Source organism: Hipposideros armiger, unplaced genomic scaffold (assembly GCF_001890085.2).
Source record: "Hipposideros armiger isolate ML-2016 unplaced genomic scaffold, ASM189008v1 scaffold_1168, whole genome shotgun sequence".
In the NCBI taxonomy this organism is placed as follows: Eukaryota; Metazoa; Chordata; class Mammalia; order Chiroptera; family Hipposideridae; genus Hipposideros; species Hipposideros armiger.
Window position 1 is genome coordinate 369,866 of NW_017732518.1, and position 26,289 is coordinate 396,154.

Sequence of the window (26,289 nt, forward strand, 5' to 3'; positions counted from 1 at the left end):
GGGAGCAGGAAGAATGAGTGAGACACAAAGGCCAGAGAAATGGGAAACAGCCAAGCCACAAGAGAAATGACAAGTGGGCAAAGTGCCAAGAGGGGGAAAGAAAAAGGAGAAATGAAGTCTGGCTATGGACCTTGGCAAGAAAACACTGGTGTACACAAAGCAGCTGAAGGTACAATCTGAATGCAGCCCTAACGTGACAGTCTCCACCTCTCCTCCTGCTGGGCCAGGCCCTCTCCGGGCCTCTCTTAATGTGGCGGCAGTCAGGCCTGCCCCATCAGGCACCCAGGGCTTTCTAATCCTTTCCAACTGGGCAACTACATGGAACCTGGCAGAAGGAAATGGTGAAGAAAACACAGGGCAGATAAGTGGCCCAGGTAGACCATCCCCACAGAGAAGAAAATATAATGTTAAAAAACCCACCTCACAGGGGGATTTGGCAGAATAGCCCTGTGACCTTCACAAGCAGTGACCATGTCAGTACCTGCAATTCCCGGCATAGTCAGGCCCCAGAAAATGTCAGCTACAGGATGACAGCAGAACCTGGGATACAGAGGTACCATGGAGCTGGACAGTCACCTGGACAAGTAGTGCCCATGCCATGTAGAACCTGTTGAGCAGACTGAAAAAGCCTTGAGTCCCTAACCTGCTCCTTCTTGGCTTCTGAGCAGCAGGTGTTAGGACTGCTCAACGAGGGAGGGGACACAGCACACAGCCCAGGCCTGGCACCCATAACCAAAGAAGGGAAGGAGAAGACTCACTGATCTGGCTGGACACACAGAGATGCTCCTAGGAAACAAGGGAGTTAAACCGAACCACAAAGAACCTGGAGTGGGTGTGAAGGCCTATGGAAGGCAGCCTTGAAGACGGCCCCCAGGAATGCCTACCTGCTGGTATTCATGCCCTTATATCAGCCTTGATTGTAGACTGGGCTGACTGACCCATTTCAAAGAAACAGAACATGGCAAAAATATTGGAATGTTACTTTCAAGGTCAAGTGAGAAAAAGACCAGCTTCTATCCTGGGTATTCTGTCCTGCTCATTTCCTCAGAGGGAAGGCATCTTCCATGCTATGAGGTACACTACAGAAAGGCCACCATGACAAGGAACTAAGGGAGGCCTTTGGCTAACAGCCAGTGAGGAACTAATGCTCACACTTCAACAAACTGGAAGAAAGTGAATCCTGCGAACAACCACACAAGTGAGTTCCTAAGTGGATTCTTCCTGAAACTGTCTTTCAAATGAGAACATGGCTCTGGCTGACAGCTTGACTGAAACCTCATGGGAGACCTTCAGCCAAAAGCACCCCGGTAAGCTGTGACAAGATTCCTAATGCACCAGAAGTGAGATAATGAATTTTTATTGTTTAAAGCCACTAAATTTTGGGGAAATTTGCCATGCATGAAGAGATAACTAAAACAGGGACTTACCCAGTGAGGCCACAAGTGCAAAGTTCTCCAGCATCACATCACGATACAGGCATCTCTGAGTCTCCTCAAGGAGCTCCCACTCCTCACGGGAGAAGTACACGAACACGTCCTCGAAGGTCACACAGCCCTGCTATGATGGGGACAGTTGAGCCCACAGGCAACAGCACCCCCCAGTCTGTCTGCTCACATACCCAGCTCCTAATCCCTCTCCTCCCAGCCTCTGAGAGACACCAGGTCTCCTCCAATCACTGTGTCCAGCCCAGAACAGAACCAGGCAAGTGGGCAGACAGATATTCTGTAAGCTATGGGTCTGGCAGGAAGGGCCCCAAACACCCTCCTGCCCGTCAGTTCTCCTGGTGTCATCCAGACCATGCCTCCCAGACACAACTTTAAGGCTGTCAGTTCACCCTCTTCCCAATGTGTCCGTTCACCCTTTGAACCACACCTTTGTCACATCTGGGACCCCACTACCACTGCCAACCTGCTGGTACACACCATATGCACCCCCCATGTAGGCCCCCCGCCATGCCACTCTGCACATGGTGTCCAGGAAGTGCCCTTATGTCTTTGTGACAGGCACCACTGCCACCCAGGTGCCTAAGCAAGAGACCAAGTCCTTAGTCTCAAGTCTCGACTTTCTTGTTATTAATGGCACTGCCACCATCTGAAGATAATCCCTCCTAAATTTAACCCACAGCTCGACCCCACTCCACATACCAGCTGCTACCTCTGAACTTCTTCAACTAAAATCCTATGTCCAGCGTGATGCCTCAATTAAGGGGTTCTCTGAGACTTCTTAAACTAAACACATTGAAAACCTAAGTCTCAATGTAACCACTGAAAATTACTCCTGCCACCAACTTCTCTATATCAGTTGCTGGCACGTCTATCGTCCTACCAACTAAAGCAAAAATACCACCTTGGGGGTCACCCATGACTCTTCGTTTTCTCTCATTTACCCTTCACATTGGAAAATCCTTTCACCCTACTTATAAGATCCCAAATCCACCAACTTCTCTCACTTCCCCAGCCACCCCTCTGGCTGGCCACCATCAACACTCCCATGGATACTGCAATAGCTCCTCCCTCATGCCCATGCTGTTCTCAACCAGACAGCAGCCAGAGGGAGCCTATTAAGATCTGAGTCAGATCATCTCTTCTGCTCCAAATCTCCTAAGTCATTCACCATCCTCAGAAGAGGCCCATCTCCTCAGCCTGCCATTCCTGCCTGGCTCCTAGCCCTGTTACCAACAGACATAATTCAGGCCTGTGGTTCCTTGAGGATCCCTAACTCAATCTTACTTCCAAGCATTTGCACATGCTCTTCCTGGGCCTAATATACCCTTCCAGTCCTCATCCTATTGGCTGTCCAAGTGGGGCCCTCTCTATGTAACTCCTGTCCTAGATTCAGGATGCTGGGCTAAAAATGGCCCCCTTACATCCCCCAAGACTCAAGTGCAGACAGAGGGACAAGTGAAGAGTCCCAGATTATTACTGTCTCATCAGAAAATCTGGTTGGCCCTACTTTAAAAACGTATACAAGTGCTCACTTTGGCAGCACATATACTAATTGGAACGATACTGAGAAGATCAGCATGGCCCCTGCGCAAGGCTGACACATAAATTCCTGAAGACTTCCATATTATTTTTATATGTCAATTTTCTCTCAATAAAGCTGAAATTAATACACACACACACACACACACACACACACAAAACCCATAAATTTCTCCACCATCTACTGCCACCACTCTGGTCCACCCACCATTAGTACCTACTTGGACTACTGGAGTAGACTCCATCCTGGTCTCCCTGCCCACCTCCTAATCTTTCCACTCTGCAGCCACAGGGAGCCTGTTAACGCCTAAGTGAGATCATCTCCCTTCTCTGTTCCAAATCTTCCATGGCTCCCACCACCATCAGAACACTGGCCCAGCTCCTCAGGCTGCCACTCCAGGTCTGACCCCTGACCTCCTGCTCTCTGTTCTCACCAGACGTAACAGAAACCTGCGGTTCCCAGAACACTCCTGACTCATTCTCACCTCCAAGTATTTGTACCAGCTGGCTCCAGTGCCTTGGAAACCCTTGCACACCTCATCTTATCGACACTGGGAATGAGAACCTAGCAATATATCCGCTGGGAGTGTCCGCCCTCCATGGCCTTTATACTTGAGAGACGGGAGCGATGAAGGCGAAGTGATGACGACGGTCCTAGAACACACCACCCCCTAGATCCGAGTCAGCGAGGGCTTAAGGGACCCTCCCTCCACTCACCAGAGCCCGGTCCATCAGCGCCGTGGCCGCCATGGAGTCCTGAGCGCAGACCTGAGACTCAGCCGAAACCCCACACTTCCACACGGCCGGGTGACCTTGGGCTGTCTGTCGCACTGTGAGTCCGTCCCCAGGGTAAAAACAAGCACAGAGCTCAGGGTGCCGCCTCCGGGGGCGGACGAGGACAGGGCGCGGGCGCCGGCGCGAAGGCCTCGAAAAGAGCGCAGCCCGGGCGGACACCTCGGCGCAGGGCCGCCCGTCCCCCGACGGGGATCGTAGGTCGTAACACAGGCGTGAAGAGACGTCCTTTCCTTTTTACCGTCCTTGCCGGCTGGATTCCGAAGAGCCGCGCGGGAAGCGGACCCCGCCCAGGACGCAGAGCCTCTACAGCCAGAGTGGACTGACAGTCCCGGCACAAGCTAAAGACGTCAGGACGGCGGCACCGGAAGTCCCACCTCGGCCACACAGGGCGCGGGAAACGCCCATCTTCCGGGCTGCCGTTGACGCAACGTTGAGACGCCGGGCAGAAACTTCTGGGTAATGTAGTTTGTGTGTTGCATCTACTCCAGCAAAGGGCACCTTTCTGGCTCTTCATGACAACCGCGCAAAGGCCGGTGGTGGGGCAAGTTGGGGAAATAGCGTCCTGGAGGGCTAAAGGGCATCGTAAAGGGGACGCATCCAGATTTCCGTGGTCAGCTGGTTCAATGCCCCGTCCTCAGGGGTCTCCAGCAGGTGATCCATACTTTAATCCCGGGAGAGCTGCTTAACTTCTCTCAGCTTTGGAGCCTGAGATTTAAATTGAACAATGAATATACCTAACTCGTGGGGTATTTGTGCAGATTAACATTAACTATTCCTTGAATTCGTTGATTCCCAAAATTGTGTCCATGATTTGGTAGTATTTTGGCAGTATCAGCATCACTTGTGAACTCAGAATGCACCTCCTTGGGGAGGCCTGTGACCAGTCCTCAGGTGGGCCACCACTGTTCTCAGGCCCTGGCCTCAAATCTCCCCACGCTGGACTTTCACTTTTTCAAATAACCAGGATCACTCCCCCCCACACACACACACCTTTACACAGACAGGATGTTCTCTCTGCCTAGAAGTCCAGGTGTGGGGCTAACTTCTATTGTATCACAAGTTTAAATTATATGCCACAGTAGGGCTTGTGATTGGAAGGGGAAAAGGAGCTCAGGGCCATCTAGGAGGCCAGGCCATGGTGTTCTTAGTAGCTGGTCTGGCAATCACCTTTAAACTCTGGGAATCTCCTGTTGAATATAAACTAGTTCACAGAACGCTAACCTCAGTCAAGGCCACTCAGTGACCATGACTGAGAAATGGGAGATGAGGGAACAAACCTGAGTCCTTCATCCTCTGGAGGGCATGTCATAACTGCTTTGGGACAAACACAGGACCAGGTCTCTGAATCTGCTGTTATACTGAAGAGCTTCCAGGTGTGGAAAGAAACATCCTCTGAAGGAGAGGGTTTCTTTGACTATTATGGACCCACGTGCTCAGCTATAGGTATAGCCACAGCCACTGCACAGCTTCTCCTAAAGTGAGAGAGGGGCCCTTGAGAGGCAACTCTTTCACAAATAATAAAAAACTATACATGCTGTCATTAAAAAATTGTTAAGTAGTATGACTTCTGACTCTTTGAGAAGTGAGTGCATAATGAAAAACGGTAAAAGTACCACAGAATGGCTTTACCCACAATGGTGATTCAAAACTACGCCTGAGCTCATTGACAAGGCAGAGGAGGGTTCACAGTGAGAGTGTGATTATTTTTACATTAAACAATGTGCTGTGTTTTTAACATGAGGTAATAATGATCATGTCATGTAGTTCAACATTTAGCCTCATAAACGATCCCAAAGGTGATATTACAAACTGGCCCACCATCTGATAAGAGCACCAACAAAGTGAAACCCACACATACCTGCATGTCTTCATCTCTCTGGTAGGTTCCAATCACTTTTCTTTATGGCAACACTTGACACATTCTCATAAGATTAAATAATGAGATTGCTTATTCATATTTGTTTTTTCAAAGTTAAGCATCAATTTAACTTGAATGTGTTTTACTGTTTTAGCCCTAATTCAACCCCTAGAAAATTACTGAGGTGAACTTTCTGGGAAGACTGCACAGCTTCATGATCATCCTCATGCTTCAGAGAAAATAAATAAAAAACAGGCAGATCACGATCAAGGACAAATGACTGTGCTGGATGTTTAAACTGACATGAAAAAAGGGTTTGGTTTTTTTGTTCGTTTGTTTCTCTTAGCAGTATCTTTTTAAATTATTATTTTTTTCAATTACAGTTGACATACAATATTGTATTAGCTTCATGTGTATTGCTTTGTTGTTGTTTTTTAAATTGAAGGCCTCTCTCACCACTCTTATTCTACATAGTACTGGAAGTCCTAGCTTTAGCAATCAAGCAAGACAAAGAAATAAAAGGCATCCAAATTGGAAAGTAAAATTGTCATTATTTGCAAATGATATGATCTTATATATTGAAAATCCCAAAGACTCAGGTAAAAAACTACTGGCTCTAATCAATGAATTCAGTAAAGTTGCAGGATATAAACAGTAATACACACAAATCAGTCACATTTCTATATACTAACCATGAGACATCTGAAAAATAAAGAAAACTATGCCATTCAAATAGCATCAAAAACAACAAAATACCTAGGAATAAATTGAACCAGGGACCTGAAATACCTGTACACTGAAAACTACGACTGTTGAAATAAATGGAAGAATACACATACATATGGAAGGATATCCTGTGTTCATGAATTGTAAGAGTTAATATTGTTAAAATGTCCATGCTGCCCAAAGCCATCCTATTGATTCAATGCAATCCCTATCACAATTCCAATGGCATTTTTCACAGGAATAATAATTTAAAAAAATCCTAGAGGGCTAGCTGAGTGGCTCAGTTGGTTAAGAGCACGAGTTCTGAGAAACAGGATTGCAAGTTCAATTCCCACATGGGCCAGTGAGCTGTGCCTGAGCTGAGCCGCCGCTAAGCTGCCAACAGGTGGCAGGATGGCTCAGCTGGTGAGACCACGTGTTCCTAACAACCAAGGTTTCCAGTTTGACTCCTGCATGGGATGGCGGGCTATGTCCACACGCAACTAAAATTGAACATGGCACCTTGAGCTGAGCTGCCGCGAGCTGCCGATGGGTGGCTGGATGGTAACTGGACTTGGAGCTGCGCTAGCTGCGCCCTCCACAACTAAGACTGAAGGACAACAACTTGGCTGTTCCCCTTCCCTGATTCCCCAATAAAATCTATAAAAAAAACAAACAAAATCCTAAAATCTGTATGGAACCACAAAAGACTCCAAATAGCCAAAGCAATCATAAGAAATAAGAACAAAACCAGAGGTATCACACTTACTGATTTCAAACTATCCTGTAAAGCTATAGTAATTAAGACAGTATGGTACTGGCATAAAAAATATAGATACACCAGTGGAATAGAACAGAGTGCCCAGAATTAAAACCCACATAAATGGTCAATATTTGATAAAGGAGCCAAGAACATCCAATATGGAAATAGTCTGTTCAACAAATGGTGTTGGGAAAACTGGATAACCACATGCAGAAAAATGAAATTGAACCCCCATGTTACACCACTCACAAAAATTAATTTGAAACGAATCAAAGACTTAAAAATAAACCCTGATACCATAAAACTCCTAAAATAAAACACTGGGAAGAAGCTCCTTCACAATGATTTTTTTGGATATGACACCAAAAGCACAAACAACAAAAAAAACCAACAAGTGGGACTACATGAAACTTAAAACCTTCTGTACTATAAAAGAAATATAACAAAATAAAAGGGCAACCTAAATAACAAAAAAATAACTCAGTAACAAAAAAACCTCAAACAATTGATCGAAAAATGGACAAAAGAGCTAAGTAGACATTTTTCCAAAGAAGATACCCAAACAGCCAACAGGTACATGAAAAGGTGCTCAGCGTCACTAATCATCAGGGAAATGCAAATCAAAACCACACCAGGATTTCACTTCACATCTGTAAGAATGGCTATCATAAAGAAGAGAGAACAATGTTGACAAGAAAATAGAGAAAAGGGAATCCTTGTGTACTATTGGTGGGGTTGTAAACTGGTCCAGTCACTTTAGAGAATAGTATGAAGGCTCTTCAAAAAATTAAAAACAGACTTTCCATCTCCAGTTGCCGATGAGAGGAGCTGTCACCATGTCTGTGCATCTGCAACGAATTGTTGTGTGCAACTGCTCCAGCTTCCTAATCTAAAGGAACAAGCAGACGTACAGCACCAAGCTCAATAATCTGAAAGCCTGTAACTCCTTCCACTACAATGGACTGATTCGCTACAAGACAGTGGGCGAGAAGCCAGCTGCCTATGGCAAAGGTGTGGTGGTCGTCATGAAGTGGACGTCCAGGCAGCGAAAGCCAGCCACCTCATACATGCGGACCACCAACAAGTATGCCGCGGCCACCCTCAGCGGCATCCAGTACATGATCTGCAAGAACAAGTACCGCCTGGACCTGCACATAGCCGCCATCCATAGGGCCAGCACCATCCTGTGCAGCCAGAAGCCCATGACGCTTAAGAGGAAGCAGTCTCGTCCCACCAAGAGCTCCTGAGCACCTCCCCCGCAAAACAATAAAGCACCAGCCAACTTTCTCCACCCCCCCCCCAAAAAAAAATTAAAAATAGAACTACCATATGATTCAGCAATTCCACTTCTGGGTATTTATTCCTAGGAAATGAAAACAGGTTGTTGAACAGATATATGTACTCCCACGTTTATTATAGCATTGTTCACAACAGCCAAGATATGGAAACAACCAAAGTGTCCGTCAATGGATGAATGGATAAAAATCTCTCTCACACACACCCAGGTGTTATTCAGCCAAGAGAGAAAAGGAAATCCTGCCATTTGCAGAAACACAGATGGGCCTTGAGGACATTACGCTGAATTAAGTCAAACAGAGAAAGACAAATACTGTATGACAACCCTTAAATGTGTAATCTAAAAGAAAAAACAAACCAAACTCAAAAAAACAGAGTGGAATGATGGTTACCAAAAGCTGGTGGGTGAGGAATGGGAGAGATTGCTTTTTAAGGGTACATACTTACAACTAGTAAATAAATAGTTCCTGGAGATCTAATACACAGTACGGGTTACAGACAACAAAACTGTATTACAAACATTAAACTTGGTAAGAGACTAGATCTTAACTGTTCCCACCTACCACCAGAAGAAATGATAAATAAGCAACATAATAGAGGTGTTAGCTAATGCTACATTGGCAATCATAGTGCAATATAAATGCATGAGATGAAGACATTGTAGGTCTTAAACTTTGTACACAATGTTATATGTCAATTATATCTCAAAAACAATAATAAATAAATAAATACCGGGGCCTCAAAAGATCTTAAATGGCACAGTAAAATGTACCCATTCAAGGTGTGGACTTATCTCCTTAGATATGAAATAATCTTAGGTAACAAGACTTTTAGTATACTTCTTTAAGTTTTAAATGCTTCACATTTACCATAAAGACTTATGCTCCCCAATGGTTGAGACAGTGTTTTGTAATAAACAAGGATTTAAACAAATATTTGCAGAACTGCTCTCAAGTATGTAGATCACCTGACACAGGATGGCAAAGCATGTACATTAAGTCAGGTGACAGGGACAAAGTCCTTTTACCTCAAACCCGTTCCTTTCCTGCCACCCAACAACAAAAAACAAATAACAAATTGTTGTGGGTTTGTCAGGGAAATCCAAAAGAAGCCATGAATGCATTTCATTTTGTTTTATCTACTTCCTTTCTTCCTCCTCCTTTGTGTCAGTTTTATGTTTTTAAAATATTCCTGTGATTGCTTTTCAGTGCATACCAAAGGTAGAGCTACATGTGAAGGTTTTTGTAATTGTACAATAATCATTAGTCCTCTCTTTTATAAATTCTCAGATGTAGAGTAATGTCCAAGGCTGGGTCAATTTCCAATATGACTCTTTAGATGACAAGTGATGATTTGCCTCAGTTTCTCATAGCAATGATACTTCCTGGGTTTCCCCTTGGTAAAATTCTGATGCTGAGTGAGATGTTTCCTCTGGCCAAAAGCTTTTCCTCAAAAAGTTACATTCAGGGCCAGCCGAGTGGCGCATTGGTTGAGAGTTGGCTTGGGGGGACACCAGCTCTGAGCAGCAGGGCCCTGGTTTGGATCTCACGAGGGCCAGTAATACTGCCCTCTACATCTAAGATGGTAAACAACAGCTCGACCTGGAGCTGGGTTGCCGTGAGTCGCTGGCGACGGCATAGGCTGCAGCCCCTGCTGCAGTGAGCTGCCATAAGCTACTGTGAGTGGCCGGCAGCCAGCATGAACAGCTGGTGGCCGGTATGAGTTGCCAAGAGCTGCCGTGAGCGGCCGTCCAGAGGCCAGCGACCGATCTGCCTCACCTGGGAAGAGCGCAATGGTAATACCAACATGGGCCAGTGAAGCGACATCCTCCACAACTAGACTGAAGAACAAAAGGACAGCAACTTGTCTGTTCCCCTTCCCTGATTCCCCAATGCTGTTCCCCTCCCCAAATTCCCCAATAAAAATCTTAAAAAAAAAAATAAGCAGGACCTAACTTTTAAAAAAAAAGAAAAGAAAAAAAGTTACAAAAGGTCTCTCCCCAGTATGAGTTCTCTGAATTTGACTGAGGTATGTCCACTTGCAGAAGGTTTTCCCATGTCCCTTACACTCACAGGGTTTCTCCCCAACACGCATACTTTGAGGCTGGGTGAGGGATGAATGAAAGCTGAAAGCGGGTCCACACTCACTTTATTGACAGGGTTTCTCCCCTGTGTGATTCCTCATGTGTTGAGTTAGGGAACAGCTGTCACCAAAAGCTCTCCAATATTCTTTATACTCAAAGGGTTTTTCTCCAGTGTGGATCCTATTATCCCAGAAAAAAACAGAAGGGTGAGGAAGCTCTTTCCACACTCACTGCACTCAGGGCTTCTCTCCTGTGAGAACCCGCAGGTGATGAGTGAAAAAACAGCTGTCTTAAAAGGCTTACCAACATACTCTGCACTCAAGAGACCTTGTCTAGCGTGGGAAATAGCTCTGCCCTCTTGAGAAAGGCTTTATCACATTCATTGCAGTCAGGGCTTCACTTTGGCACAATCTGCTAATGGCATAACATGCCGAAGTTGGAACCGTTACCTGTGTTCCTTCCACATGTGGAGATCTTGCCCTATGGAGAACATGGAAGCATCACCTGGTCCACGTGAGTTTTGTTCATAAAAAGCATGTCCTGGAGAATGCAGGTTATCATCTGTCCCACACCACTGTGTTCAGAGCTCATCTTTCTGGGGAGACCCTCCTTGACATTCTCATTTTGGTTGTTCCCTGGCTCGCCCAACTCAGGAGTCCCTTGAGACTCCCTGAGTCAACTGATCCTGCAGTGAGGATCCATCCAACAAGGCCAGCTGAAAGGAGAGAGGCTCAGTAGTCTCAGATCGTGCTTTCTTGCCTAACATGAATCCGATACACACAAAGGCCATTAGTGATGCCAGCACAGAAAGGCCTCCCCACACTCAGTGCTCCTGCATGGCTTCTCCCATAGTCAGGGGCCTGGTGCTGGAAAAATCCAGAGTTGGCCAGAAGTTCTTCCGACCTGCTCTGCAAGTGAAGGCCTTCTCTAACACATGGGATCGGCCACTCCTCACAAACGAGGTCTAGCCCTCTTCCCTTCTAAACAATTCCACTCTTCGTACTGCTTCTACCTCTGATCAAGGCTTACGCTGAACCAGAAGTCTCTCCTACACGAGTCACATGTTGCTGGGTGGTCGCTGCCAGACTTTCTTCCCTGTAGCTCAGTCAGATGCAAAAATGTCTATCAAAACTGGGCTACACATGTCAGAGTAGTAAGCCTTTTGCAGGGAAGGGCCTGCATTGAGAGTTCTCATCTGTGACACTTACAGAAACACCCTGCTCAGGAGGTGCAGCCTCATCCTCCTGTCGACACCAACAACCTGGAGGAAGATAAATGCTGGTGAAGCCCATGTTTAATGGGGGGCAAATGGCATTCCATAACAAACGTGTCCAACAAACCAGGAATTAGTCCCTGGGACTGTTGGCAGAACATGGGTGCTAGAATCAGGATGAGGAAGGGCTGCTGCGCACTGCAGGCATTCAGAGAATGGAGGACACATCACAGGGAGAGGGTATGAGGACAGGGAACAGTGTAAGGAGGACAGATATAGTCTCCCGACAAGGCCTAGGTTCCTTGTGACAGGTGAATTCTGTGCCAAAAGGGTATGTCCAGGGCCAGAAAAATCTGTCTGGAACTGAATACTTAGTGTCCAAGGAAAATTTAAGGAAATGTGCACACCTCACGACATGTTCATTGAAAACCAATACTGTAGAGCAAGCACTACAGTAAGTCCCCGACTTACGAACATTCGAGATGCGAACAAATTGCAGAAATAGCTCACGTGTCTGCCAGACATTGTCACAGTTGTGCTGCTGTGTGCTTACTGTACAGTACGATAGTGTACAGTAGTACAGTGCTCAATCAGAGCCCAGGATGTCCGGAAGCAAGAGGAAAAGCAGTGGTGATGTGGAGGGGACTGCTAGTAAGCGCAAAGCAATAACCATGGAAACATAAGTGAAAATAATTGAGAGACTGGACAGAGGCAAAAAGATGGTAGACGTCACTCGTTCTTACAATGTGAATTGTTCAACCATTGGCTTTACAATGTATATTTGTGTCAGAGGTGTATAAGACTCACTTTGTCGGACTTATGAACGAATCCGAATTACGAACATTCTCCCGGAACAGAACTCTTTGTAACTCGGGGACTTACTGTACATGGAGTACCAAGAAAGGAACAGATAAGATGTGGGACAAGAAGGGTAAGGGACTAACAGGTTCCTGAATTCCAAGTGCAAATGAAAAGTGAGCAAAGTATCAAAAATGCAGAAGGAAAAGTGAGATGAGGTTAGCCACTGGTGTTGGCATCAAACACTATCAGTCAAAGCACAGATCACTTGTGTAATGCGAAGCCAGCCCTGATGTCACCACTCACCAGGGCCAGGCCTCCTCCAGGTCTTCTTTGCTATGGCTGGAGCTTTCTACCTTCTCAGGAATGCTGGGCTCCCTTCTGGCTCCACGTGGGTAACTCCTTGGGACCTGGAAACTGCAAGTCCTAAGGGGAAAGAAGAGCTGGTGAGTGACCAGCCATGACCCAGGGCAACCCTTTCCACAGAGAAGGAAAATATTAAAAAAAGAATCCTGGAAGAAAGTCTTACAGGAACAGCACACTGTTCTTCACAAGGAATGATCACATTCCTTGCAATTCCTGGAACAGTCAGATCCTGAGAAATGTCACTTAGAGGAAGGGGGCAGAATCTGGGAATAGGGAGGCCAGGAATTTGGATAGTCCCCCTGCCAAGGTGTGGCCAGGCCATCAGCGATCTGTTGAACAGATTGCAAGCCTCATGACCCCAAATCCTTCATTTCAAAGCTTTGGGCAGTATATGTTGGGGCTGCTTGGGGTGAGAAGGCGGTCGCCTACTGCCTGGCCCTGGTCCCACACCACCTACTCCAGGGAACCAAGCTGTGCTGTGACACAACCATGAGACACAGAGCTACCCTTGGGAAAAAAAGGAAGAATAAAACCGAGCCCAGGAAACTGGGAATCTTACCCACCCCTCTGGAATCCATGCACTCATTAAGCACCTGCAGCTGAGTTTGGGCTGGACCTAAAAATTTTTTTCTAATAAACAGAATATGGCAAAAATGATGGGATGTCACTTCTGAGAATAGGTTACAAAAATACTGGCTTCTATCTTGAATGCTGTCTCATGCTCATGTTCATGGAAATCAGCTGCCTTGTGACCTGCTTACCGAGAAGACAACAGAGCAAGAAACTGAGGGAGGGCTCTCGCCAACAGCCAGCAAGGAAATAACAAATTAGCCCAATAGTCTCCTGCTTGTGTACATGACCTTGAAGAGATTCATTTCCAGGTAGGCCTTCAGGTGACACAGCAGCCCTGGACAGCATGACGGCAAGTCACAAGACCTTGAGCTAGAGATACCCAAGTAGGATATGTCTCATTCATGACCCACAAAAACCAAGATATAATTAATTTCTCTTTTCAACCCACTAAATTTGGGGAAATTTGTTATGTACCAATAGAGAACTAAAACAGGGACTTACCCAGTGAGGACACAAGTGCAAAGTTCTCTAGCATCACATCACGATACAGGCATCTCTGAGCCTCCTCAAGGAGCTCCCACTCCTCCCGGGAGAAGTACACGAACACGTCCTCGAAGGTCACACAGCCCTACTATGATGAGGACAGTTGAGCCCACAGTCAACAGGACTCCCCAATCTGTCTGCTCACATACCCAGCTCCTGGTCCCTCTCCTCCCAGCCTCCCAACTCAGAGACACCAGGCCTCTGATCACTGTGTCCAGCCCAGAACAGAACCAAGCAAGTGGGCAGACAGATATTCTGTAAGCTATGGGTCTGGCAGGAAGGGCCCTAACCGCCATCCTGCCCGTCAGTTCTCCTGCTGTCATCCAGAGCATGCCTCCCAGACACAACTTTAAGGCTGTCAGTTCACACTCCTCTCTTGTCTCCCTCCCTCCTGTCTCATTTCCAGTCTCCAATCCGCAGCCAGAAGAAACCTGTTGAATAAAATTTGTGTTAAATCATCTCTGTTCTCTGATCCAAACTTTCAGAAGGGACGCTTTGCTCCTTGGGCTACTATTCCAGGCCAGGCTTCTGCCTCACTGCTGTCTGTTTCCATAACAGTAACCCTGATCGTTCCAAACTCAGTCTCACCTCCAAGACTTTGTACATGCCTGTTACCATAACTGGGACACCTTTCCGAACGTTATTTCATCCACACAATCTTTGGCTTGGACTCAGGACTCTGGTCCAGAACTGACCTCCTCCAGGACAGAGAATCGAGAGACGGAAAGGTTGAGACCTAGGACACCACCATCAGCTATGAGGAGCGGTGACGAGGGTATGTGAGGGTGAGGCCCAGGGACCCTCCACTCACCTGCGCGGTATTCATCAGCGCTGCCACCCACGCCTCTGCCACCGGGCCGAATGGGCTGCTCGGAGCCCTGCGTGGCGGGCGACCAGGGTGGGGTCACCTCCTGCTGCGTGCCGCACTCCGAGCCTCGCTAGAAGAGGGTGTAGCACGTTCACAAGGCCCAGGCAACCTCTTTCGGGTGTCGGGGCGCCGGATCGCTGAAGCCCCGGGCAAGCACGAGGCACGAGGGCTCCCGTCTCACAGTCGCGGACAGTCTCTGGGAGTCAGAGCAGGCGCCAGGAGTCACAATCGCATGGGAGCGGGGACGGCCCAGCCACGTCACCCTCCTTTCCTGCTCGGCTCCAGAGCTGCCCCCTAACGCAGCACTCCCATCCACGCGGTCCAGGTCCAACCAGCAATTGCGCGCGACAGGAAGTACTCCCGAGGCAAGGCCAGAAGTCCCGCCCCACGCTGCAGGAAACTCCCCTCTCCTAGGCTTTCACTGGCCCAGAGCTCAGGCGAAAGCATGCATGAAGCATCTCCTTCTGGGTAATCAACTCTATTCCGTGTCTACGCGCATGTGCTGTTTCCCTTCTCCATATCAACCGACAGGCGGCGGTATTGGAACAGGCTAGGGAACTAAAGCTCCAGGTTTCTGAACACCGGCGGTTCTCGCTTCCTCTTAAAAATGCCCAAATCTCCACAGGCACGGAGGCAAAGCCTGCCCTCAGTTATGTAACGGTAGGATCAGGGAACCTGTTAGAAGTGCAAGCTCTGTGGCCCCACCCAGACCTAGTGAATCAGAAACGTTGGGGACCGAATGCAGCACAGCTTTACGGAATCCTCTGGTAGCTCACTTAAGATTGAGAACCATGGCGCTAATGTGACTACAATGGGAAATATAGGGTCGTCGGGAAAGTCATGACACATTTTTGCATTGAAAAACAAAAATACATCATGACTTTCCTGATGACCTAATAGTCTCTCATGGGAATGCACATAAAAATTTCTTTTCACATAGTGCTCAATAAATTAATAACTACACTAATTCCCCAATCAGTGGTTTTGCTTTCTGCAGTTTCAGTTAACCGTGGTTAACCAGTCTGAAAATTTTAAATGGAAAAGTCCAGGGCCGGCAGTGGCACATTTGTTAAGAACTGGCTGGGGAGCACCAGCCCTGAGCAGCAGGACCCAGGTTCAGATCCCCCATGACAGCCAGCATCCTCTACAGCTAAGATGGTGAACAACAGCTCCACCTGCTGCTGGGCTGCTGTGTTGCAGAATGCAAGGCTGCAGTGGGGCTGCAGTGAGCTACCTACCGTGAGTGGCTGGCAACCAGCATGTGCTGCTGTGAGCCGCCATGAGCGGCGGTCCAATGGCCAGCCACCAATCTGCCTCAGCCGGAAAGAGCACAATTATCACAATACCAACATGGGCCAGTGAAGCGACATCCTCCATAACTAGACTGAAGAACAAAAGGACAACTTGTCTGTTCCCCTCCCCCAATAAAATCTTTAAAAAAAAAAAAAGTAAAAGTCCAGAAATAATTCATGAATTTTAAATTGCACGCAGTTCTGAGTAGCATGTTGAAATCTCAACTCGTCCTGCTCCATCCCACCTGGGAAGTGTGAATCATCCCTTTGTCCAGCATATCTGTGCTGTACATGTATGTCTATATAGGAAAAAACATAGTATATATAGTGTTTGGTACTATCCTCCGTTTCAGGTATTCACTGGGGGTCTTGGAAGTATCCCCCACATATAAGGGGGACTACTAATATTAATATTGTCATTAGCGTTAACATCACAATGTTTTTCATGTGCTATGGGAGGTGAAGTTGGGGACGTCTCTGCAGGATCTTTGACATTATCTATCAAAACAAAAAATACAATGATTCCCTGACTCAGCAGGTAGTCTCATAAGTTTTGATTTTTACATAAATGCACACATTTATACTATTTGGTTTACTTAGTTATTTTTCTTGTTTTTAAAGATTTTATTGGGGAGTTGGGGAAGGGGAACAGCCAAGTTGTTGTCCTTCAGTCTGAGTTGTGGAGGGCGCAGCTAGCTCAGCTCCAAGTCCAGTTGCCATCCGGCGGCCTGTTGCTCGGGTGCAGCTCACTGGCCCATGTGGGAATTGAATCCAGCGACCCTGTTGCTCAGAGCTCACGCTCTTAACCAACTGAGCCACTCAGCCGGCCCTATTTAGTTATTTCTTAAACAGCACAAGAGGGTTCCTTAAACTACAGGTAGGCATGTTGCCCAAGAGATTGCAGGCCACACAATTCAGATCTTGGGAAGCTCTCAGGCTTAAGTGGATAGCGGAGTTGACAAGGTTTCACATTTGTAACATAGAATGACATGTCATCTAGTTCACAGTAACCAGGACCTCCCTTGTCCCCTCCTTCATCTCCTTTTGACCCTCAGGGGAGGTAGATCCAGGTATACATATGTGATCATGAGATGGCCCAGCCTGAAGCTCAGAGGCTTCAGGTCATCAGGTCCTGTCCTCATCAAAACACCATCATCAGCCCATCACCTGAACTTGCAGCCCCCAAGGCAGCACTAAATCCTAGGGAGGTATAAAATGTAGAATCACTAAGGAGATCCCCAGAATGGTGCACAAATACAAGAACAATTCATACACAACTTCACAGTCATTTCTGCCTATATTTAACTGGCTGCAATTCATTCACATGGTCCCAAATTAAGTGTAAGGAAAGCTGAGAAGTGGTTCTGCCAGGTCTCCAGAAAAAGATGGGATTGGTAAGCATCCAGCCAGCTTATGTCACAATCCATCAATGTAGCCGCCAGATGTATATTTTATTATTTCTCCTATGTATTCTATACTGTCACCCTTTTATTATTACAACTCAAAACTTGATCTAATTACTGAGCTTATCTCACTGATGACAATCTCTAAGGTGTGTTGTCCTTTGCATCAGGTTCAAATACTGTTCCTTATCATCAGGAAACTATCAACACAAAAGAGTTTCCACTCACACCCAATATATAGTGGGTCAGGGACATAAAGAAAGAACATACTGATGGTCCTGAAGAAATTATTGTCAACAAAGATTTCTACGTTCAATAGTGTTTTTCAAGAAAGAGCATACAATAAGATTATATGTGGCCAAAAATGAAAAATGTAATAGAAAACTAACCCACAGAAAATGAATGGTAAAGGTTACATTTAAGGTCAAAGGGAAGTGACCAAGTGAAAGGTCTGCAGCAATAGAAGGAATAAAGATCCAAAAAGAATGCATCTGTGGATAATACAATTATTCATTATCTGTATAAAACAAACAGTATCTCATTGTTGAGTACAATGATAGAATTACCATGTGATCCTCAATAATATCCCTTATATTGTGCAAGAGTAAGGGGAAGGTATTAACTCTATGCTCATTTATGTTAAGGACAAGTGTTATAATTTTAGCTTAAACTTTAATAGGCGTACATACACTCCCAACTAAAAGCAAAGTTTAGAATGTAAACTATCTACACAAAGTTTTAAAGAAAAGTACAAGAAGCAGAACTGAAGCAAAGATAAGCATAAAACAGAAAGATGCATTTAAACTCAAATATACCAGCTATCATATGAAATGAGTATGGAATAAGTATTTGAATTAGTAGTCAGTAACTTTGGTGGGTTGAAAAATATCCAGCAATATTCTGTTTATAGTCACATTTCTAAGACATAATGTTACAGAAATAAAAGAAATAACACCAATTCTATAAAATCTCAACAAGAAAAAAAAAAGGAGGAATACTTCCCAGTTCATTTTTGGAGGTCAGTATTACTAAGACACCAACACCACTATAAAAAATATTAGACTACAGACAAATATGCACATGATTTTAGACACAAAATTCCCCAACAAAATGCTACCAAACGGAATGCTGTTTATATATATATATATATATATATATTGCAATTATATTTCATAACTTGGTAGGGTTTATTACAGGAATGCAAGGCCAGTTCAACATTCAAAAACCAGTCAAAGCAATAGGCCATAGGAAAAAAAAAATCACATGATCACATCAATTGAAGGAGACAAGTACTTAACAAAATTCAACATCCATTCATAATGAAAGCTCTTATCAGATTAGGAGGAAAACTTTCCAAACTAAAGAACATGTGTAATAAAAACCTGCAGCTATCATCTTATTTAACGGTCAATATTGAATGCTTTCTCTCTAACATTATGAACCCAAGTGTGTCCTCTTTTACCACCTGTATTCAACACTGTACTGGAAGTTCTAGCTGGTATGATAAAGACAGGAAAAGGAAATGGAAGGGTTCCAGATTAGGAAGAAGAAATAAGATGTTCACTATTTGCTGGTAACATTGTTTATGAAAAAAATCCCAAGGAATCTACAAAAAAGAAAAAAGAACAGTGGCTAGAACTAATAAGTGAATTCGGCAAGAGCGTAAGATACAAGTTCAATATATAAAAATCATATTTCAGTATAACAGTAATGATCATGTGCAAATTGAAATTAAAAACTCAGTACTGCATATAATGACTCAAAAAATAAGTGCCTAGATAAAAATCTAACAAAATATATTCAGGCTCTATAAACTGAAAATTACAAAACACTAGTGAAATAAATCAATGAGGATTCTACATAAATGGAGAGGCATACCATGTCCATGAACTGGAAGACTCAATACAAGAAAGATTCCAAATCTCACCAAAGTAACCCACAGATTAATTTCTACCAAAATCCCAGCAAGGTATTTTGTAAATACAGATAAGCACATGATAAAAATTTATATGGAAAGCCAAAGGAAAAAAACTGATATGGAAAGCTAAATTAATTTTTAAAAAGAATATGGAGGATCCATTTTATCCAATTTTAAGACTTAGTAATAGCTACAGCAATCAAGATAATGTTGTACTGGCAGAGGTTAAGATACACTAATCAATGGGATAATATAGAGAACTCAGAAACAGACTAGCATGAATATATCCACCTGATTTTTGGCTAAGGAGTAAATGCAATTCAATGGAGGCAGGATAGTCTTTTCAACAAATGGTGCTGGAAGAGAATATCCTTAGGCAAAAACACAAGAAACTCAACATAAATGTAACATGGCAATACAAAAATTAACATGAACCAGAGATTTAAAATAGATAAAACTATAAAACTTTTAGAAAACATAGAAGAAAATATTCCAGACCTAGAATTTTCTGAAGACTTCTTAGACATGACATGAAAAGGATGAAGAAAGGTTTTCACGATAATGCCATGGGTAAATACAACAAAAATGGGCCTACAATGACAAAACTACATACGTCCTCATTTAAAAGGCCCTGAGGAGGGTTCCAAGTGAATACGTGATATTTATATCTTTCCCTACAGTATATTTCTTAACATGAGGTAATACTATCACATGTAGCTCAAAAAAATATCAAAGATGGAATTCCAAAATGCCCTGATAAAGATACTAGTTATTAGTCTATATCAAGATTAAGTCTATGGTGACAACTGTGCCAATCACACACAACTACATGTACACATGCCCATTTCATCTGTTAAAATTCTAGTTAATTAAACAGTGAATCTTCAATCTTTTGCAAAGTTAAAAATGAGATGCCTTCTCTATGTGTTTTTCTGACTTTATTATTATTCTTTAGCTTGACTTAGCCATGTTTTATTTTATTTTCACTGGTTCAACCCCTATAAAATTGTTGAAGTGGAAGCGTCTCTAAGGAGGATTGAAGAAGCTCAGAAACCACTATCAGAGGTAAGAATTAGGTTTTATCTGGGAAGGTCACTCAACAACTGTCATCCTCACCTCACAGAAAAATAGAGAAAAAAATAAGTAGATCAAGATGAAGTATGAGTTTTTGAGTGGTTGAAGACACATGAAGAAACATCATGATTTTCAAAATTCAAGCAGTCTTAAATGTACAGTAAAATGGACCCATTCATAGACATATAAAAGCAGTTCATCACTCAAGACTTATCCTGCTCAAAGGCAGGGACAATACTGTAGAGCACAGAAGGCTTTTCTTTCCATTCATGTTTTCAGACATACTCGCAACTAACTCTCCCAATACTGAACAGAAGTGAAGGTATGTAAAAGAAAAAGGGACAAGACCCTCTGATCTCCGAAACAATACTCCCCTTTCCCCAGATAAACTAAGGAAGGGATAACAAATTGCCGTAGGCATTTGTTTCTTCTATGTCTCTTCTCCTTTATTTAAATTTCCCTGAGATAATTTTGCAGTACAAACTAAGGAGGAGGATGTGGCTGGCGGTTTTGCTAAGTGCACAATAAAGATTGGATCACTTTCCTGGATGAATTCTCGGATGTTGAATGAAATTCTAGGCTGAGTCAATTTCTAACATGACTCGTTAGATGACAACTGATATCCTGCAATAAAAGGTTTTCTCACAGAGAAGAAAATTGTGGAATTGCTCTTTGGTATGAATGAGTAGATATTTCTTCTGGCAAAACATTTTCCTCAGTGGTTACATTCAAAAAGTCTTTCCCCAAAAGGAGTTCTTAGAGGTTGACTGCAGACTGCCCACTTGTGAAGGGTCTTCCCACTTCTGATACACTGACAGGGTTTCTCCCAGAATGCATCCTTTGATGCTGACTCAGGGATGAGCTGCGACTAAAGGCCTTCCCACACTCATTGCACTCATAAGGCTTCTCCCCTGTGTGGATGACGGCGTGTCGAATGAGGCTTGTGCTCCAGCAAAAGGATTTCCCACACTCCATGCATTCATAGGGCTTCTCTCCACTGTGAATCCGCTGGTGCCTCGTGAGGCCTGACCTGCGGTTGAAGGCCTTCCCACACTCACTGCACTCATAGGGTTTCTCTCCGGCATGGATGCTGATATGTCGAATGAGGTCTTTCCTAGTGCTGAAGGCTTTCTCACATTCTTTGCACTCAAAAGGTTTTTCTCCGATGTGGGCCCTTTTATGCAAGATAAAAGTGTAGCAGTACGTGAAGGCCTTTCCACATTCAGTGCACATGTAAGGCTTCTCCCCAGTGTGGATAATGGCATGTCGGATTAGGTTTGCCCTCTGGCAAAAGGCTTTGCCGCACTCCATGCATTCATAAGGCTTCTCTCCGCTGTGAATCCGTTGATGCCTCGTGAGGTATGACCTGCGGTTGAAGGCCTTCCCACACTCACTGCATTCATAGGGCTTCTCTTCAGTGTGGATGCTGAAATGTCGAATGAGGTCTGACCGATTGCTAAAGGCTTTCCCACATTCTTTGCATTCATAGGGTTTTTCTCCAGTGTGGGCCCTTTTATGCAAGACAAAGGTGGAGCAGTGGGTGAAGGCCTTTCCACACTCACTGCACACGTAAGGCTTCTCCCCAGTGTGACTCCGCTGGTGCTGCTTGAGGTGTGATCTGCGGTAGAAGGCCTTTCCACACTCAAGGCACTTATACGGCTTCTCTCCAGTGTGGATGACGTAGTGCTGAATGAGGTCTGTGCTGTCACAAAAGGCTTTTCCACATTCCTTGCATTCAAAGGGTCTCACTCCACTATGAATTTGCTGATGCCACGTGAGGTGTGACCTGCGGTTGAAAGCCTTCCCACACTCCACACACACAAAGGGTTTCTCTCCCGTGTGGATGATGTAGTGTCGAAGGAAACCAGTCTTATCGCGGAAGGCTTTCCCACATTCTTTGCATACAAAGGGTTTTTCTCCAGTGTGGCTTCTGTTATGCAGGACCAGATTGGAGCGGTGGGTGAAGGCCTTTCCACACTCACTGCACACATAGGGCTTCTCCCCAGTGTGGATCCGCTGGTGCCTCGTGAGGTGTGACCTGCGGTTGAAGGCCTTCCCACAATCAAGGCACTCAAAGGGCTTGTCCCCTGTGTGGATCATGTGGTGCTGCAGGAGGTGTGTGCTCTTGCTAAAGGTTTTCCCACACTCTGTGCATTCATAAGGCTTCACTCCAGAGTGAATCTGCTTATGACGAACCAGGAAACACTTCTTGTTAAACACTTTCCCACATTCCTCGCACTTATAGGGCTGTTTCCTTTCATGAATTACGGGATCTCTCACCAGTCCACGTGAGTCTCTTTCACATAGAATGTCTCCAGGAGAGACTGGTTCCTGGACAATCCTGGAGTGCAAACCATCATCTCTCTCTAACCCACCGCATTCAGGGATCACTTTTCCAGAGAGCATCTCCCCCTGGGAGTCAGTCCCTGGTCTCAAGTGGCTTTCCTTAACTTCTGATGGCCCATCCTGACCTTTGCCTTGCCCCACATAGGCGTCCCCTGAGACTCGCTGAGTCCATTGCTCCTGGAGTGAGACATCCTCAGACAAGGCCAGGTGGGAAGGGGGAGGCTGTGTGGTCTCGGGTTTTGTGATATCACCTGAAGGGAACAACAACATACACAAAAGCTTGTTAGTGATGACAACACAGAAGAACTAGGATCACCATTTCAGTGAGAGCAAGAAAATGAAGATAGTGGTCCTGTACCAGCTGTGTTCAATCTCTGAAACCCAGGTTTGCAATTTCTTTTTTTGGTTCTTGGACTCTTGAAACCTTTACAGGGGAAACCCAAAGGGACAGGATGGATGGGGGACAGAGTGTCTGGAGGCTAGAGGTGGGTACAAAGTAATGCACTGAGTTTGCTCAAAGCAAGAACATCTTAAGGTGCTACAAGGGGCCAGCGAAGTGGCACCTAATGCATCCTAGATGGGAGATGGAAAGATCAGGGAGACTTCCCAGGCGGGATGCCTTACGAGTTGAGTCCTACTGGAGTGGTAGAATTGGCCGTATATAGTCAGTGGGAAGGCCATCTCAGCCTGAAGAAACAGAATGAACAAAGGCACAGTCTTCCAAGAATAAGGGAACAACAGTGCATGAGACAATGAGGTTGGTGAGAGTGGAGTCCCCAAGATAGGATTAGTGTCCTTATAAGAAGAGACACGAGAGATCTTGCTTCTTCTTTCTACCATATGAGGCTACAACGAGAAGACTGCCATCTGCAAACCAGGAAGTGGGCCTTGACCAGATCTGCCAGCACCTTGATCTTGGACTTCACAGAAACCAGAACTGTGAGAAACACATGTTTTATTTAAGCTGCCCAGTTTGTGGCATTACTGATAGAGCAGCCCAGACCGACTAAGACAGTAAGGTATGAGTAATATTCTCTTCCATAGGCTGTCGTGAGGGTTTGGTGATGGTAAGCATATTATTTTTAAAAAGACATCAATGAGCAAATAATTTAATTAATATATCAATTAATCAAGGTCCTTCACAAATAAAGGATGACAATGTGTCATAAACTAAGGTTAATGATTAATCAAAATCTGTACCTGAGGTCCACTCAACAAGTTAGAGGTCACATGCGTATTATGGTCAAGATCATGGTCTCTGGCCACAAAAACCGTAGGCCCAAGTTCCAGAAGAACTCATTAGTTTTGTGGTGCCTGGTAAGAGACTCAAATTCTATAAGCCTTCACTTTCTTTTCTAAATAATAAAGTTAAAAATAGTGCCTGCCTTATACACTACATATACAAAGAGTGCCAAAAAAAGGTATACACAATTTAAAAAAGAAAAAAACTGTATTAAAATTGCAATTATACCAATAACAAAAGATGAATACAAGTAGCGTTTGACTTTTGCAATTACAAGAGGTGCTCAAAGTGGTTACCATCAGTGTTATTTTAATATAGTTTTTTCCTTTCTTAAAATGTGTATACCAGGCTGAGTGGCTCGGTCAGTATAAGAGCTTGTTCAAGAGAAGAGTGTGAGCTCTGAGCAACAGGGTTGCCAGTTTGACTCCCACATGGGCCAGTGAGCTGCTCCCGAGCTGAGCTGCTGCTGAGCTGCCAACAGGTGGCAGGATGGCTCAGCTGGTGAGAGCACGTGCTTCTAACAAGGTTGCCTGTTTGAGATGATGGGCTACACCTACCCACAACTAAAGACTGAACTTGGCACCTTGAGCTGAGCAGCCACCCGGGTGGCTCAGGGGATAGAGTGCGTGCTCTTACCAACAAGGTTGCCGGTTCGACTCCCACATGAGATGGTGGCTACGCCCACCTGCAACTAATTGAACACAGCACCTTGAGCTGAGTGGTGTGACTGGACTTGGAGCTGAGCTTGCTGCGCCCTCCACAACTAAGATCAAAGGACAGCAACTTGGTTGTTCCCCCGCTCCAATTTCCCAATACTGTGCCCCTCCCCCAATTTCCCAATAAAATCTTAAAAAAAAAGTGTGGATTAACCTTGGTGAGTATTTAAGAGTCAAAAGAATGGGCCATGTGATGTTTGATGAGCCATTAAAATGGCAACCAGTGTGAGAAGAGAATGAAATGAAGGTCCAGTGAGAATCCATGGAGGCCAAATGCTCCACGTGAGAGTCTGTGCTATGCCATGAGCTCACATGGCATGGAGGTTAAGAGGTCAGCTCTGGAACCAGAACAACGCAGCTCAAATTCTGCCTGTACAAAGTCAGCTGAAAAATTACTTAGTTATTCCCATCTCAATTTCCTCATCTGCAAAACAGAGAGACTCTCTTTCTGCCTCATAGGCTGTCGTGAGGGTTAAGTGCGAAGATGCCTGTAAAGCACTTAGCACCATGCTGGGCACTGTAGGAGCATTCATTAAGCTGTGGGTCATTACCCATCCAATTGTGATCACTCCTGTATTTGAAAATTCGGAGCAAAGCACTGACCTAGAAGGAGCAGTTCAGTGCTGTGGATGGAACAGAGGAAACTCCACATGGGCCTCAAAGAGCAAAGGGAACTGTGTTACCACGAGCTGACGAGGACAGGAAGGGACAGACGGACACACACATGTGAATGGTGGGGATGGGAAAGGGTGCAGACACTGCAACTCTGGCAGTTTCTACTGAAACTGAACATAAACCTACCCCATGACCCGTACACGTACCGGAATAAGTTAACATAAATCAGTGCTTACATATACATCCTGCAGTGTTAAGCTGAAAACAACAGGAATGCCCATCAAGATGGGAATGGATAAATGAATGGCAGTTTTCACAGTGACGTATCACTGAACCAAGTGATCAAACTCCAAACACACAAAAAGAATTATATGGCAGATATGACAAATAGCAGACTGTGGGGTTCAACAGTCAAAACTGATCTATGCTGGGCCAGCCGAGTGGTTCAGTTGGTTCAGAGCTCGCTCAAGAGTGCAAGCATTGAGCAACAGGAACGTGGGTTCGATTCCCGGCCCAAGCTGAGCTGCTGATGAGCTGCCAACAGGTGGCAAGATGGCTCAGCTTAAAAAACAAACAAACAAACAAAAACCTGATCTATGTTTACAGGCTAAACAAGGGGACCTAGAGAAGGGACTACTGAGGGTGTGGAGATATTCTATATATAGGCCCAGGTGGTGGGTACAAAGGTTTATACATATGCAAAAATTCATCAAGCTGAACTCTTAAGATTTTGCACAATACAGCATGAGTTACACCTCATTCAAAAAGTACAAGAAACACATTTATACAATGGAGTATTACTCCGCTATAAAGAAGAATGAAATCGTACCATTTGGG

At 45.0% G+C, this 26,289-nt stretch overlaps 2 protein-coding genes and 1 pseudogene across 2 annotated transcripts in view; 1 reads left to right on the forward strand and 2 right to left on the reverse strand.

Moving 5' to 3' along the window:
* The window catches only part of ZNF304 (zinc finger protein 304), a 17,639-nt gene extending 13,854 nt beyond the window's left edge, over positions 1-3,785 (reverse strand). Inside the window, 2 exon segments of the mRNA XM_019632741.1 lie at positions 1,428-1,557; positions 3,702-3,785. Of these exon segments, the coding sequence (XP_019488286.1) occupies positions 1,428-1,557; positions 3,702-3,734 (163 nt within the window). The 5' untranslated portion in view covers positions 3,735-3,785.
* A 3,885-nt stretch (positions 3,786-7,670) lies between these two features.
* Positions 7,671-9,920, forward strand: LOC109376666 (60S ribosomal protein L28 pseudogene; annotated as a pseudogene).
* Positions 9,921-18,032: 8,112 nt separating this feature from the next.
* LOC109376671 (zinc finger protein 543-like) overlaps positions 18,033-26,289 on the reverse strand; it is a 17,215-nt gene continuing 8,958 nt past the window's right edge. The window contains exon 4 of the mRNA XM_019632742.1: positions 18,033-23,129. Coding sequence (XP_019488287.1) covers positions 21,289-23,129 — 1,841 coding nt within the window. The 3' untranslated portion in view covers positions 18,033-21,288. The remainder of the gene's footprint in view (positions 23,130-26,289) is intronic.